Source organism: Eubalaena glacialis, chromosome 1, assembly GCF_028564815.1.
Source record: "Eubalaena glacialis isolate mEubGla1 chromosome 1, mEubGla1.1.hap2.+ XY, whole genome shotgun sequence".
Classification (NCBI taxonomy): Eukaryota; Metazoa; Chordata; class Mammalia; order Artiodactyla; family Balaenidae; genus Eubalaena; species Eubalaena glacialis.
The window spans coordinates 236,138,191-236,154,014 of NC_083716.1; the positions used below are offsets into that span (position 1 = coordinate 236,138,191).

At 46.4% G+C, this 15,824-nt stretch overlaps 1 protein-coding gene across 3 annotated transcripts in view; it reads left to right on the top strand.

The window, feature by feature from the left end:
- The window catches only part of AGAP1 (ArfGAP with GTPase domain, ankyrin repeat and PH domain 1), a 543,249-nt gene that overhangs the window by 465,525 nt on the left and 61,900 nt on the right, over window positions 1–15,824 (top strand). For all 3 annotated transcript variants that reach the window (XM_061188805.1, XM_061188822.1, XM_061188813.1), the window contains 3 exons: window positions 7,337–7,491; window positions 10,490–10,580; window positions 14,241–14,463. In XM_061188805.1, coding sequence (XP_061044788.1) covers window positions 7,337–7,491; window positions 10,490–10,580; window positions 14,241–14,463 — 469 coding nt within the window. The remainder of the gene's footprint in view (window positions 1–7,336; window positions 7,492–10,489; window positions 10,581–14,240; window positions 14,464–15,824) is intronic.

Here is a 15,824-nt window from a genome sequence, read left to right on the forward strand (position 1 = left end):
TGATAGTGGCTACCTGGAGAACTGGGCTGGGAAGGATTCTGAGGCTCCATCAGGCTCTTTGGGGTCAGTGATGGAGGTCTTCCCTGGCAAAAGAAAGGGAGGGACAGCATGCCTTTGTCATCCCGGTCCTTGCTGGCGCCTCCTTGGACCACAGAGCCGAGACCAGCAGGGTGAAATGGGCAGCTCAGCCCCAGTTAGTAGATGGCAGAGTGGGAAGGGCCCCAGAAGCGGGAGGGAGGACCCCAAAAATGGGAGCCCAAGACCCCAAGGACACGAAGAAAAGAGAATGTGGAGATTCAGGCAGAAACAGGGAGAAACCCATTGCAAATACTCGTTAATGAGGAAAAGCCCCTTGACCAGTAGTTTGAGTTGCTGTTAACATCATCATCAGGGTACTGTGCTGTACCCTAAAACAAAAGTCCCAATTCTGCGACAACAGAAGTCACAGGTGGAGAGGACAGCGATTTCCCTGCGAGCCTTGGCTATTTGATGGTCAGATCATTTTTAAATGGTGACCATCTAGAAGCCTCTGGGCTCGGTGGACCCTTTGGCCACCTCTGTCAGTGGGCACATGGCCCCTCCGTGCTGGACACTGTCATCTCTGCACCATTTAAATAACAGGTTTTCATCATGTGTTTGTCATTAAATATGTCGGGAAGGACACTTAGCCTCGTGGACAGAAATGGGCATCAGGGTCTGGGTTCCAGGTTTGCAGGGGAGCCCGGGAACACGGACCCAAATTCCTCATCCAGCCAATGAAGAAAGTGGAATGAGTGACCTCTGCAGACACTTTGGGTTCTTATAAATTTAGAAGAGAAACAAATCTCAGCATCACCGCACACAGTACACCTGCATCTCGCAGGCATTTTTGAGCCCTCGTGCATCAGATGGGCACAAGGGTCCAGATCCTCTCGGCCTTTGCAGAAGTACAGGGCAATGGTTCTGGTCCCAAATCTCCTGCCCCTCAAGACAGAGGTACGCATCTGTCCGTCTTTCTCCCCTTCCACCCGCTCCCCCAAAAGGCATCCTTGTCAGATGTCTCCTGTTGAAAACAACCTCCAAATGTAAATCAGTTGCAGCTGTGTTTAGCCCTTTAACCCTTTGCCTGCTAGGATTCCACAAAAATAATTGATGACTGATTGGCCCATTAACCTTTAAAAAAAAAAAAGTTTGACAGCCCGGACTTGTGTAATGAGGAGGGATTCCTTGTGAAATCAGTCTGATGGCTGAGTTGCTTGCCCCTAAGGAGGCAAAATTAGCCCCACGGGGCCTCGTCTGCATAGAAACTGGACGCAATTAGTGTAATATCCGGTGTTATTAATGTCGTTTGGAATAATTGGGCAGGTTGATTTCGACAGGTTCATGGTGCTAAAATACTATTATAGTGGACCTTTCCACAGCTAACCGTTAAACACGGAAAACTGTTTAAATCCCTATGAGCCCAATCACAGAACTTTATTAAACCACTAAGCCCTGGAATGTCACACTGGGAAACAACACGGTTCTTTCTTTTCGGGCTCTGGGTGTGGCAGGCTTTGATTTTTTATGATGGGGAGAGCCTGGGGATTGAATTTTGATGATCACCTGTGTATCTAAAACTAAGAAACCTCCTGTAACGTAGCTATCATCAGGAATTTCTACAGCCTGAATTCTAATTTTTACAGAATGAATTAAATATAAGCTGCTGTAATTGTCACAAAGAGTCGGTTTGTGTCAGTGAACCGAAACCACTTGAAACGTAGCCACTGTTCGTCCTCACCTTCTGAGCTCTCATTCTTCACGTTTTAAGTGAGGGTAACATTGGAGAGTAATGCTCCGTCTGTCTTTCTGACTGATTGGCCCCCCACTGCCAGTTATTATTTTTATCATTTTTTTATCTAGTTGCTGATACTAAAATAGCATCACAGTGTCACTTCAGAATGTGATGGGACCCTTCTGGTCCACTGGTGGTTTGAATAGGGCTGTATCATCTGATAGAAATTCTTGTTTGAACATGAGGAGGAACTTGTGAATGTCCTGTCCACACAGAAGAAGGGGTAATATTTAGGTCCCCAGATGTACTGTTTACTTAATGAGTGTTCATAGTCAGTGCCACAATACAGAAATATAAGCCAAGATTAAATCTAGAGATTTACCAGGTGTTGATTCAAGAAGATGACCAGGCAGCAGCTTGGAGGCTCCCATCAGGGATAGATCTTTTCTCCACTGGATTAGTTAGAACTGGATTTGGAAGTGATAGAAATGTAAAGGGATTTAGGTAAAAAAAGGAGGGAGAATGGATTAATTTATCCAATCCAACTGTAGGACAGGCAGCTGGGCTGGCTGCAGGGACCCAGGAACCTGGCAGGCATCGGGTCCATCCCATCCCTGCTTCTCTCTGCTGGTCAGCAGTGTTACTCACCTGTCCACAGATAGTGGCCTGGATAGCAGAGGTTTTCCTTCCCGTGGATAACTTGTGAGCTATGTCTTGTTCAGTCCAAGATAAGAGGGAAGAGGCTCTGCGACCCCAGCTCAGATAAGAAAACCTGGAGTAGGACATTTGGATGATGTGTCCCCCACTAGGACAGATCAGTGGCCAAGAGCCTCCCGTGCTCTGATTTTCCTGGTGTAGCTGGGACCGTTCCTCCTTCCCGTGCAGACCAATCACTGGCCACAGAGCCAGATATGCAGGAAGATGGAAGCTGGAATGCCCCCAGCTTAGACTGCCACATCCATGGCATCATGTCCCCTAGCATTCTCCAGATGTGACCGGTTAAAAAGAAATATGACATTAGCGACAAGCTGGTTAGGGATTTCTGGGGAAATTACCTTTAAAAGACCCTGCCACCTTGCTCTTCTGACATCAGGAGTGAGGGAAAATAACAGAAAAAGTCACTGGGAAGTGGGGAGACCCATCCATCTCCTGCTGGACACCCTAGGAGAACTTTTTTTTTACTGTTTTGTTTTTGAGAAACAAAGAAAGCACTGCTGGCCACCTTAAGAGAGGAAAATAATCAAACTAAATGAGATGATGCCTATGAAGCCCTTAGCATTTTTTCTGACACGAACTTGGAGCCCAGTAGTATTCTTTTTTATATTTATTATTCCATGCAGTAGATTCAGTACGAAGAAACAAGTAGTCCTTCATGGAAGTCATATGTAACATGATTAAAAATGCAACTTCTCTATAATCCTTGTTCTTTTTTTTTTTTTTTTTTGATCTTAGGAGGCAGAGGAAAGTCATAAGGCAGGTATAATTTAGTTCTGAAACTCTAACTGTACCTGTAAGTGTTAACATATTACCCTCCCTCAAAAAGAAAAAAAAAAAAAAGCCACATACAGACAGTACCCTGGGAAACACACGAAACTTAAGCATCAGCTGGATTCCATTGATGCTGGTGGTGCAGAGTGATTGCAACTAAACTCCATGCCCAGATTTTAATCCCTTACTCAGGAAATGGGGACTCCTAGCTAACCGGCTTCTTATAAAGACATCTTCACCAGGGCCTGAAATCCAAAAGAAGGCTTGGAGTAGCACCCCTGTGGGGCTGCCTCTGTACCGAAACGGTGTTAGGGGGCGGTTCCGTCCCCTCCTCCTCCCTGCCTTCTCCATGGTGAGCTGGGCCCCTGTCCTCCAGGTAGCCCTGATGTTCACATCCACAGTTCAGCAAGGAGCCCCTCAGTGTGGCACACCTGGGAGAGGCCAGCCCAGGAACAAAGGAACCATCAGAGGCCTTTCTATTTGGGAGCTGTTGCCAGACCCTGCGTGGACAAGACTGGAGGAGCATCTCCTGCCTCTCCAGGGCTAGGCCAAGCCCTTCGGTTAAAACAATAAATATTTCGCACAAGAACGCTTGGTCAGTGTTTCACTGCGTAGTGAGCTACTATAGCGTGAAGAGCCTTGACCACAAGTCCCGACACGTACCTGAGTACATGTGCACGCTTCAAAGCCCTTAGAAGCAGACAACTCGTACACAGACAGTCACGGCCATCACCGCTTATTGATGCAGCTGACTTGGTCACCGAAGTATTGGGACTGTAGGTTCTGATTCCCCTCTTCATTATTCGTATAATTGTGTGCCTTTCCGGATTGACAGTCACCCCACTGGCCTCCCCCTCTCAAAAGGAAACTGTCTCAGATGAAGCAAATTTGGAGTGCTTGCACAGTTGGTTCTTAGTTAGGATGTGAAACATGGCTGTGCTTTCCAGGGTCATCCAGTTGTGTTCACGGGGCTCACCTTTCCAATCCCAGCCTTTTCTCATGAGCTGGTCTCCACCAGGCTGGGGGCACGGGATGTCCTGCATCTGTTTGATCTTTTGAGCCTTACTGGTGTTTCATTATTGTTAGTGGACCAGCCAGGGTTTCATCTTCCAGAGACAAGCATGAAACCTCTCTGGCCACTCACGTGCTTGGGTTAATCCATCACCTCAAACACAGTGTTTAGTCTTCTCTTTACCACCTGTTACCAGAGACTACAGGTTCCGAGTCATCCTCTGTGTTGTTATTTTTAGGGAACTATTCGGCTTATTCACATTTCTTTGTATCTCTCCTTCCCTACCTCACAGATGGAGAGAAATGAATTTATAAACAGATATATTTTAAATGTGATTTCTGTTAGATCCTCATGTACAGAAATGCAATTAACGTTTCATTATATTGGTCTTAAATCTTGCCCATTTACTAACTGCTACTATTATTTCTCAACATTTGTAGATTCCTTGGGGTTTCCTTTGTAAGCAATCTTGTAATCTGTGAATGACAGTTTGGTGTCTTGTATCTTTCCAATCTCCGGATCTGTCACTTCCCTGTTTTGTTTCACTGCACCGGCCAGCAGGGCTGAACAAGGACTGGTACCGTGAACATTTTGGCCTTCAGAGCCCTTGAACTGGTGTGAAATGATTGCTTCTAACATTTCATCTTTAAGAATAATGGTTCTATGGGTTTGGATACGTACTCTTTGTCCACGGAAAGAGGATTCCCTTCTATTCCTAGTTTGATAAAAGATTTTAATCATATTTGTAATTAAATTTTCCTTCTTCTTTGTCAGGGAGTTATACATTCTACTTCTTTTCTCATAGAGGTTAACCCTGGTATTTTCTCATGTGTACCTAGTTTACCAAAGTCTAAAGTTAGTTCTTAACTCCCCTATGGAACAATGCAAAGTCCTAGAGCGTTTTAACTCCAGGGTCCCCATGTCCACTTTCATTTCTCTAGTATTTTGTACCTTCCCCAAATTAGACGTGATAAGAAAAGTAGTATTTGATGTAATTTTTATTTAGGTGTATTTACGTGTTTATCCATTTGCTCCCTAACCCATCTGGTTCAAACCTTCTTTGTAGAATCTTCTGAAGTGTGTCTTTTCCCAGTTCCTTTAGGGAAGGGCTCTTGATTTTTTCAGTTTTTTATATGAAAATGTCTTTACTCCACTCTGGTTCTTGAAAGAGAGATTTCCTGTCTCTGTGTGTCGGTTGCATCCCAGCTGCCCTTCTCCTCTCCCACTTTGGGGACCGGGACCATCTCGTTCAGCCCCTTCCCTGAGCTGTCCCGGGTCCGCTCCAGGTGACGCCCTGCTTGGCCCCTTTCGGGGGGTGGGCCTGCGCTCCACGCCTGCTTTTCCACAGCCCCACGATGCACCCCCGTCCCAGGAGCTTTTAACAGCTGCAGGGAGAGTCACAGAGCTTTGAGAAGCTGGTGGGGGCCGTGGACCCTCTTGTTGGAGAAACGTTACCCCCCTGAGGCTGGGCGCCCTGATAGGAGAGTCCCTGACCTTCCTTCACACGCTGTTCAGAACAGGTGCCACAGATTGAGGCCCAGCCCACCAGCAGGTTGAATTCTAAAAGAGCAGCGATGCTGATGTCACCTAGAACACGATACTGTTGTTATCAGGGTACATAAAGATTTCATGGAAAGGTGGCATGGCCCTGTTTCTGTGGCAGTCGGTGTAGGAGCAGCTCCCCAGACCTGGGTGTGCTTGACAAAGACACAAGCATCCTGTCCCCACCTGCCCAGATCGGTGGGGTCAGGCGGGAGGGTCTCTCAGCCACGGTAGTGGGATCTGCTTCTCTTCTGAGACGAAAGGGGAGGAGGAGAGGGCGTCTGGAGAGAGTTGCAGTTGCTTCGGAGACTGAGGGAGCATCCTTGTCTCGGAGGCCCGAGGGCTCCCAGTGAGGCAGGGTCTTGAGAAGGGGCGGGGCCAACCCGGCAGCACGGAGCCTTGCAGAGGTCGGGGGCCAGAGGTCAGGGGCCATGAGGAGTGCTGGGGACACAGGCTAGAGGAGCCAAGAGTGTGGAAGGCGGAGGTTTGTGCAGATGCGAGCAAGCCGAGTGTGGGTGACAGAGGTAATTGACTAACGCAGAGGTCAGCTGGGTGGGCAGTAGGTTATTCGCATTATTAGTAACGATTGCTCGCGAGGGGCTCATGATGCAGCCGGCTCAGCAACAAGTGATGGGAAACTACCGATCACGTGAGACGTGGTGGTGCCTAAAAGTCCAGCTCCAGACGTCTTCATGGTTACCTGTGGCTGGTTATGTTGTCTGCACGTGGCCCCTCCTCTGCCTTTCATTCCGTGGCAGAGGCAGGAGGGTAGATCAGAACAGAGGACAAACACCAGCGCTCACGGACGGTGTTCCGTGGGCCTGAGCCAGTGCACGTCATTTAGCCAGTGGAAAACGCAGTGAAGAAGGCAGCTTTCCCCTCCCATTTTAAGGGTGAGGAAATGAACCCAGCACGGGTTGAGAACTTGTCCAGACTCCAACATGCCAAGTGGCGGAGCAGGATTTGAACGTAAAGACCCCTCTTCCTGGTACACAGTGGCCCCTTCAAATCGCCTGGAATTCCACTCGCTCTTCCAGACTAAAACCTTCCCTGCTGTAGCTGGTCTTCTGCCCTAAAAGGACAGACGTCCTCAGGCCTCCCTCTTTGCCGTGGTGTATCTGTGGATTGGCGCACAGGTGCTTATAAAGAAATTAAATTGTACCCTGAGATGAGCAGCATTCACTTGATTTTCATCCCACTGTCAATTTCAGCAGCCGGCCACGAGTTACAATATTATGTCCCTAAGTTGCTTCATCTGTGCCCAGCACAGAGACACTGACATCACACGCTGATTTTCATTTTTCCTCATCCCCTGAGCATTGATTGAAACCTAGCTAAGCCATGCTGGCTTTAGGAACCAAATCTGGAGTGTTTGGAGGTCTGCGGATTCAGATCTCCGCTGCGGGGCGGCCGGTCCTGTGTGTGCCTCGGCCCCATGCAGGCGCGATTGAACCCAAAGGCACTTTCATGACCGAGGGCTGGCAGAGGGGCCGTGATCTCATGAAAGCTAAACTCTTCATCCCCACCACTCTGTGTTTCAGAACAAGAAGAAAACTTTGAGTTTATCATTGTGTCCCTCACTGGCCAGACGTGGCACTTTGAAGCCACCACCTACGAGGAGCGAGACGCGTGGGTCCAGGCCATCGAGAGCCAGATCCTCGCCAGCTTACAGTCGTGCGAGAGCAGCAAGAATAAGGTAAGACCCGGAGCAGCCTACCGCGACCCCCCCCCAAGGCCCCGCCACCAAAATCAGGAACGGCTGATCCTGAAACGGAAATGGGTGGGGGAGGGGAGAGCATCGTGTGAGATGTGCAATTGTCAAGACTCTTAAATCTTTCTGAGCAAAAAGCAAAATAATTGAAAAGATAAAAAAAAAACATTGTGTCGATATGTGTCCTGTAGCATAGATTAGTAGCCTAGCTTAACCACAGTTCGGATGGCAGAATATCCCATTTTAAATCTTTGCTCTCTCAGCTCATCCCAAATGTAAAGTATTGACCTTTTATTGGAGATCATAGAATCTTTTGGACTCTTGTGGCTTCTGTGTCCACACTGATTTTTGCTTTAGGCTGAACACACTCAGGAAAAGAAGTGCAGACTTAAGAGGAGGCACTGTTCCGTTCTCATAAATGTCTCAAATTCAAATCCACGTCAAGTTAGAAAACTGACCCTTAGTGCAGGCTTCGATGAAAAGTCCATGCACATATGAGCATGCAAAGAGTGTAGGGAAGATAAAATGTCCATTTTCTAAATTCTGTTGATAAAGCCTGGTATGGGGTTTATTCAATTAGAGTTAATTCTTTTACATTTGTTTAGCCAGGAAAAGCAGACTTTAACCTGCATTTTCTGAATTACTGCCCAGTGATATTCCTTATACAAAGGTCATTTTTCTCATTTCCCTTTTCCCATCAGAGATTCCTTCAAAGATCATTATTTTAATGCTTGGATATTTTTAACCCCTTCTCTGGGACACTTTAAAGTCTTGGAGAGCATTTTGATTTTTCCAACTGTGAACAACTAGAAACCAGGAGAAGGGACATTGCCTTCCAACCTGCAATTTCGTTTGTAACCATTTAAAGAAATTTCTGCCAATGATTTATGTTGAGCTTTGTCATTAAGAAGGGAGTCTGTCTTTCAAAAAGATGGAGTGTCTTATTTTATTACCCTCTTTAACCAGGGTAAACCAGACCACGGTCATTATTATTATAATGTAATTTGCCTCTCTTTTTTAAAGATGTTTTATACCCACAGTGGGGAGAATCAGGGCCTTTCATTTCTGAGCACCTTGGCTTTACTGAGTCACGGCTGCAGATGTGGCTTCTGAAGCAGACCCAGGATGCTTCCGCATCTCCTGTCGATGGGGACTGAGGACACCTGTCACCCACAAAGCTCAGGAGCTCGGTTTCAGAACAGGCGTTGGGAGGGCATGTGTGGCTGAACAGACAAACGCATCTCCAAATTTTGCGTAAAATCACAGTATCTCAAGTCAGACCCTGAATGTATGCCAGGGCATCGGATTCAGGAAGGTGGGGGACAGCACTGGCCTTTTCTGTTTCACACCCTTGCCAGATTCCTCCCAGCTCTCTCCTCTGTGAAAACAGACAGCGTCACCTCGGCCTGATGCAAACACCAGCCTTAAAATGCTGCCCCTTTTCTCTCGATAGATGTGTGCCATCAAAGGCCAGAGTTCTCCGTGAGAGGAGGACTCACTGAGCACCTGAGGCGCCTGGTGAACAGGTGTGACGATGTACAGCATGGAAATAGTATCCACAAGGAATAGCTGGAGGGGAAAATACAGCCTCAGCTGAGAATGGGCTGTAAGGTGTTCTAGCTGCCCGTGGATAATTCAGAATTGGTAGCAATAGTAGACATACATATACATACATATGCCCTAGAGATTATAGAGGTAGACAGAGGCAGACGGACACATCTCTGTATGTGCACACACACACACACTCCAGGTGCCAATAGAAATTGTTAAACACACTTTTTTTTTCTTTTTTTTTTTTTTTTTTTTAAACACACTTTGAATACTTGGGCATCTAACCAAAGGGAATAAAACCCCAATGATGCATTATGCTAATCAGACAGTAGCAATTAATAAATTATAGTTTATGATTAAGTAGTAAGCAATTGTTTCACAGCAAAGTTTGACATAAGATGGTTCCATTTGTGAATAGTTTTTACACAAAAATCAAGCTTATTCTAAGTGCCCTCTGGGATTTATTTGGCTTTAGCCATTACATCAAATGTATGCATCATAAGCCTTAAAACCATGTACATCCTTTTACCTGGCACTCCTATTTTGAAGAATTCATCCTTAGTCAATAATCACGAATTTGTGCAAAGAGTTAGCAGTAAGCATATTCACAGCACTGTTGATAGCAGACAAAAATTGGAAACAGTCTAAATGTCCATCAAAGAAAACTTTGTAACTAAGTCATCATAAGTGGAATATTATGCAGCCACTTAAAATGATGCCAGAGTTGCTATGACCCTTTTCCTAAGGAGTCTTGGTGCTGAAAGACTGAAAATCAGTAACACAGGTAATAGCTACCTTCCAAAATCAAATTTAAACATACAGAAAAACAAAACTTCTGAATATCTATCACATCAGAAATAAATAAAATTAAATAAAATAATGCCAGGGACTACGTGACGGCATTGAGAGATGACACTATGTCATTAGGCTAAAAAGGCAGATTCCAAAGCAACGTATACCATGCTGGCTTTTTTTTAAAGCACATCTATCTGTATACATGTGCTTTTTTAAAAAAGGCCAGAAGAATAGATATCACAATGTTAATAAAACTTAGCCATGATAGTTTATAATTTGTATGTTCCTCTTTTCCCCCCTTTGTGTTTTTCTAACTTGCTTAGAGAACACAAGTAAGTGTACGTTGAAGCATAAACACGCCCAGCCACACACACGTGTGGTCTCCTGACGAGGAATCACGAGATGTGGCTTAGGGCACGAGTCTCTCATCTGACACGTCTTAACAGGTGGTGCCGATCCATTCTCCATCCTCTAGGCTCCATCCTCAAGACATCTAAAGCGGAGTCCCTTGTTGAAATTGCCCTCGTGTTATATTCGCTCACGATCTGTTTGGTGTTTCCCAGGCGTTATTAGCAGGTATATACCTGTTTCTCGGAGTTCTCATATCTTGCATTTGTATGTCTCCCTGTATGCCCAGTCCCGACTGACCAGCCAGAGTGAGGCCATGGCCTTGCAGTCGATACGGAACATCCGAGGGAACTCCCACTGTGTGGACTGCGAGACCCAAAGTAAGTGTTGGGGGGGTACGGGGGGCGGGGTGGTGGAGGGGGACGGGGCTTGGCCCTCGGCAGAGGGGGATGGGGTGGTCTGACACAGCGTGCATTGCAGCAAACCCACGTCTGTCATCTGGCGTGTAAGGTTTATCACATGATTTAATGGCTGTTAAGGAATTGAAATATTTTTGTCTGGACTTCATTCTAACACAGTGCCCTTCACACACAGGCCTCTCTGATGGCACTGTAATTCTTTTTTGTTTGTTTGTTTGATTTTTTTTTAATTTTATTAAAGTGTAGTTGATTTACAATGTTGTGTGCATTTCTGCCGTACAGAAAAGTGATTCAGCTAGACCCGTGTATATTCTTCTTCGTATTCTTTTCCATTCTGGTTCATCACAAGTCTTGCTTATGCCTCAGGCATCCCCATGAGCCACAGTCACACCACAGATGCTAGGGATTAGGCCACCTGCCCAGATTCTGTGCCACATCCAGAAATCAACCTTTGGCTTGATCCACGATCATATGTTTGTTTGCTTTTTCCGTAAAAATAGAGTACAGTTGGTTAAATCCTGCCCAGAGATTTCTGGGGTTTGTTTTCTTTATTTCAAAATCATATGTTCTAGATTTTGCTATCAAATGGTATCTTTTTATTTTATCTTGAATTCACTACACACTAAAAGCATTTGATTGAACTGACAGACTTCATAATTATGCTTCGTGCCTTGGAGCAACCCAGTTTTCCTCCATGCTTTCCGCTGTCCAGGGAATGATGCCACGTTCCCTTTGAGAAAGTCCTTTTGTAGTTCATATCCTTGAAGTGAAGGACTTACTTCTCATTCTTCACCTTCCGGCCCTGGCACAGTGCTGGGCCCATTCAGTAAAGTTTTTCCAATCATATATTTTTGCTGTTGTTGAGTCCAGTTGAAACAAAATGAAAGGTGCCAGCACCACGCTAGGGTGTGAGGTGGCCCTGGCGTCCCGAGCCTGAAGCCCAGTGGGCGAGGCCTGGACCCGGTGGCCACAAAGCCTGGAGCCATGGAGAAAGACCGTTGGGGGCACCCAGCAACTCAGAGCAGACCTTGTGCAGGAAATGGGCAGGATTGGAGCAGGTGGGGAGGGAGTCATTGTGAGTCAGGGAAGCAGCAGGTCGCACAGCTGAATGGCTCTGGTTTGTTCAGGAAAAGAGCGTCTGCTGCTTAGGTAGGAAGCTGGCCAGGTAGGATTTGTGTGACCTAGCAGGAAGAACTCAGGATTGTCACAGATAAAAGGGCAGAGCCACCTGGGAGAGACCACTGGTTGGCAGGGCAGGTAAGGGCAGGACAGCAAGGCCACGTCTGCGGCCTCCGGGTGAAAGAAGGGGTCTCCTCTTCAGGTATCTTGAGGGACTTTTTTTTTTTTTTTTTTTTTTTAATTTATTTATTGTTGACCGTGTTGGGTCTTCATTGCGCACAGGCTTTCTCTGGTTGCGGCGAGCGGGGGCTACTCTTCGTTGTGGTGCGCAGGCTTCTCATTGCGGTGGCTTCTCTTGTTGCGGAGCACCGGCTCTAGGCGCATGGGCTTCAGTAGTTGTGGCTCTTGGGCTCTAGAGCACAGTCTTCAGTAGTTGTGGCGCACGGGCTTAGTTGCTCTGCGGCATGTGGGATCTTCCCAGACCAGGGATGGAACCTGTGTCCCCTGCATTGGCAGGCGGATTCTTAACCATTACGCCACCAGGGAAGCCCTTGAGGGACTTCTTTAAAGCATCTTCTTTTGTTTGAATTTTTAAATGTTACTTTCAGTATGTGTCATGACATGAAGTTAGAAGAGAGAAGTCGTTATTTGAAGTGTGTTTTTATCAGGAAGTTTTAAAGTAAGTTCTTTAAAAGCACAAAATCGGAGACATATCGGAACCTCCATTAGGAGAAACGTCTGCAGTGGTTTCCACTATCATCTACAAGATTGTTTTAACGGGAAGATTCCGTGGCTCATGAGCTTCATGGTGTGTGGCCAATTGGAGGTCGAGAGAACATTCTGAGAGCCGGGTTGGGCGGGCGAGTGCCCAGGTGAGGAGGGCAGGTGGAAGAGGGAGGTTGGGGGAGGCTCCGGGCCCAGTTTGTTTAGAGTGAGGCCACCTGAGTAGGAATCCAGGGACAAAGTGTGACAAACCTGGAGAGAAAAGCGGTCTTAAACTCCCATTCCTTAAACACATTATCTGCCAGGTCTGTGCCCAGTCCCACCGTGCACCGTCTCTTTCCATTCTTGTGACTGTAATAGTTGTTGCTACAGTGTGTCCCACTTATAGGGTGACATGAAGAGTCTGAAGGGTCAAGTTATATATCCCAGGTCATCATAAGAGCCAGTCGTGTAGCAGGATTCAAACTAAGCCCTTGGCTGCCCTGCTGTATTTTCTCAGAGGACAAGGGGAAGGTCAAGGGGCTGAGGTCAAGGACATGAGAGATGACACATTGGCAAAGGTGTTTAGTTTTTTATGTATTATTATTATTATTATTATTAGGGGCATCTGTTTCCTCTTCCCAACCAGACAGTCTCTGAGGTCACAGACCCCTCTTCTTGTGTGCCCCCCACCATGGTCTCTATCACCACCTTCCTGCCTTTGTATTAGATATTAAGTAAATGACTGGCTGATTTCTGCTGAATGAGCATAAGGCCACTCCTGGTCATTTGCCATTTCCAGAGTGATTCCAAATAAATATGATGTCAGCTACCTGGTTTTCTGTTGACTCCTCAAGTGTACCTGGAGTAAATATTGATTATTCTTGGACGATGTAAGCCTTATTTGCTTCTGTCGGTGGTGAAAGCCACTGACTGTCAAGGTCAGCCCCGTCTTTGCAGTTCGGCTGGTGATTCTAGCATGAAGCCAGCCCTGGGTCCGAATCCTGTCTTCTGACTATGTCAGCCAGTTTCACACAGGGAGTGATCCCACTCAGGGGTCCCAGTGCTGTTCTCTGGACTCATTCAGTGCCCTTGGTGCAGTGTCACAGCCCAAAGCCCATTACCATTTATTCCGAGAATGAGGGTCGATCATCCTGGGTAGTAGCCTAACCAAAGGACCATGTCCGCCATCTTGCCAGCAGTGAAGGATGGAGAAACGGGAGTTGCTTTGGTGGTTGCCCTTAAATAAGATCACTGAAAATCACACTTTTTCATTGTAGTGTGCCTTTCTTTCATCTTTGAAATTTGCAAACGTGCGCATCATGTCACTAAAAACTTTGATGTGCCCGTGGTTGCAGAGGTGGTCACGTGGGACCTGGTAGCTTTGGGAATGACCCAGCTGTCCCTCAGCACACCTTCTCTTTCCCACTGTCAGCTGCCATCCACAGTAGGCGCCAAGTCATGCCTGATTTTCTTTCCACGTGTGTCTGTCTGCTCAAGGGGAGTGCCGCTGTGGAAGTATCCAAAAGTGCATCTTTCTCTCCAGACCAATGCTTTCAGTTGTTTCCAAGGCTTTGGTTAAAGCCAGTTGTTTGAAAGTTGCCGCCAACATGTCAGATCTTTTGAGATGCCTAAGACGGTTCCAAGTACCGGCCAGGGAGCATTTTCAAGCCATGTGATTCTAGGGAGGGACTGTTGCATGGGAAGTCTGATTAGCCGTTTTGTTCCTGAGACCTAAGGACGGTTGGGATGAGTGATGACGGTCTCATTGCATATGGCGCCCTTTTCCTCTTCCCACAGATCCCAACTGGGCCAGTTTGAACTTGGGAGCCCTCATGTGCATTGAGTGCTCAGGGATCCACCGGAATCTTGGCACCCACCTTTCTCGAGTCCGATCTCTGGACCTTGATGACTGGCCCATTGAGCTTATCAAGGTGATGTCGTCCATTGGGAATGAGCTGGCCAACAGCATCTGGGAGGAGAGCACCCAGGGACGGACGAAGCCCTCGCTGGACTCCACGAGGTAGGGACATGGGACGGCGTGTGGTTACGGGGCATTCTGCAGGCAGTTCAACAACCAGAAATGACCTTAATGACAGCCACCACTGGAACTGCCCCAGTAACCAGTGGGAAGCTGATTACCCCAGGCAGAAACATCTGTATTAAAAATTGCTCTTCCGCAGACATGGATAATTCAAACTCCTTAATTTTTTAAGCTTGTTTTTACACTTTGGGGATTCCTCTCCCTCTCTTAGAAATGTATTAAGCTTCTAACCTTATGAATATATCACTTTAATTAATACACTTCTAATAGGCATAAGCTAGGCTGTTAACACTAATTATGAATTTTGGATTCTTTAATTTTGTTATTCTTATGTCTTTGATAAGCATCTACTCCATTGGTTCCCCTCTCCCCCCGACCCCCACTAAGTGAGTTTATAGTAACCAAATGTATTTTATTTTCTAAAATATATTTCTAACACATTTAATCAACCAAGTATGGCGTAACTTATGGTGGCTCCTCATTAATGTTAATTGTTACCCAGTGTAAAAAACGCATTTATTTTGAGGCCATTCCGTTTCTCATTTTTCATTTACAGCAATTATAAGCCATTTTTTTAGTACACATGCATATTTAATGTACCTAAGAGGTGGTAAAATGGCACGTTTTCTGAGAAAGCCTCTTTCACAGAGGCAGGATGGACCATCCTGTCTCCACGGCTGTTCAGGGACGTGGGGGGCATCCCAGCATCTGAAGCAGGGGCACGGGGTGGTGGGCTCAGCCTTCACTTCTCAGGTGTGTGCAGAGGTGAAGGGGGAGAAGAGGTCTCCCAGCATCAGCACGGATCTGTTTTGCTGGTGATCAGACAACAAGGAAACCCAGGTGTCCGTCTGTGATCGGGCCACATGCGAGGGGTAAGAAGTTGGTTTCTACCGCTAATAACATGGAAAATCGGTGGGCTTCATTTCATCAACACTAAAAAATGAATTTGTGGTGCCCCCTTCGGTTCACTTGAGAGAATGAAGCTGGTGTCATTAACCCTGCCCTTCCTATTAGGTGCTCTGTGGGGAGGGGACGGGGGGTGGGCAAGAAATGTGCACAAAGTACATCTGTTTAAAATCGAGCAGGTTGGCGCTATGAGCTCTTTATGTATAAGTTATGCTGTGTAATATGCATGTGGCAACTGTCTTACAGACTGAAGAAATGATACACTTCTACAGTTTTTTAATTTTGATTTAACGCTAATACAGAAATCCGCAGGGTTGTCCACTGGGAGCATTCTTAAAGGATTAATTCATGTTTTAATGTCTATTTTTTCATACATATAGTTTCCTTGGAGGGTATTTAGATCTGAAAAAGAAAAATGATTGGAAATCGGATTG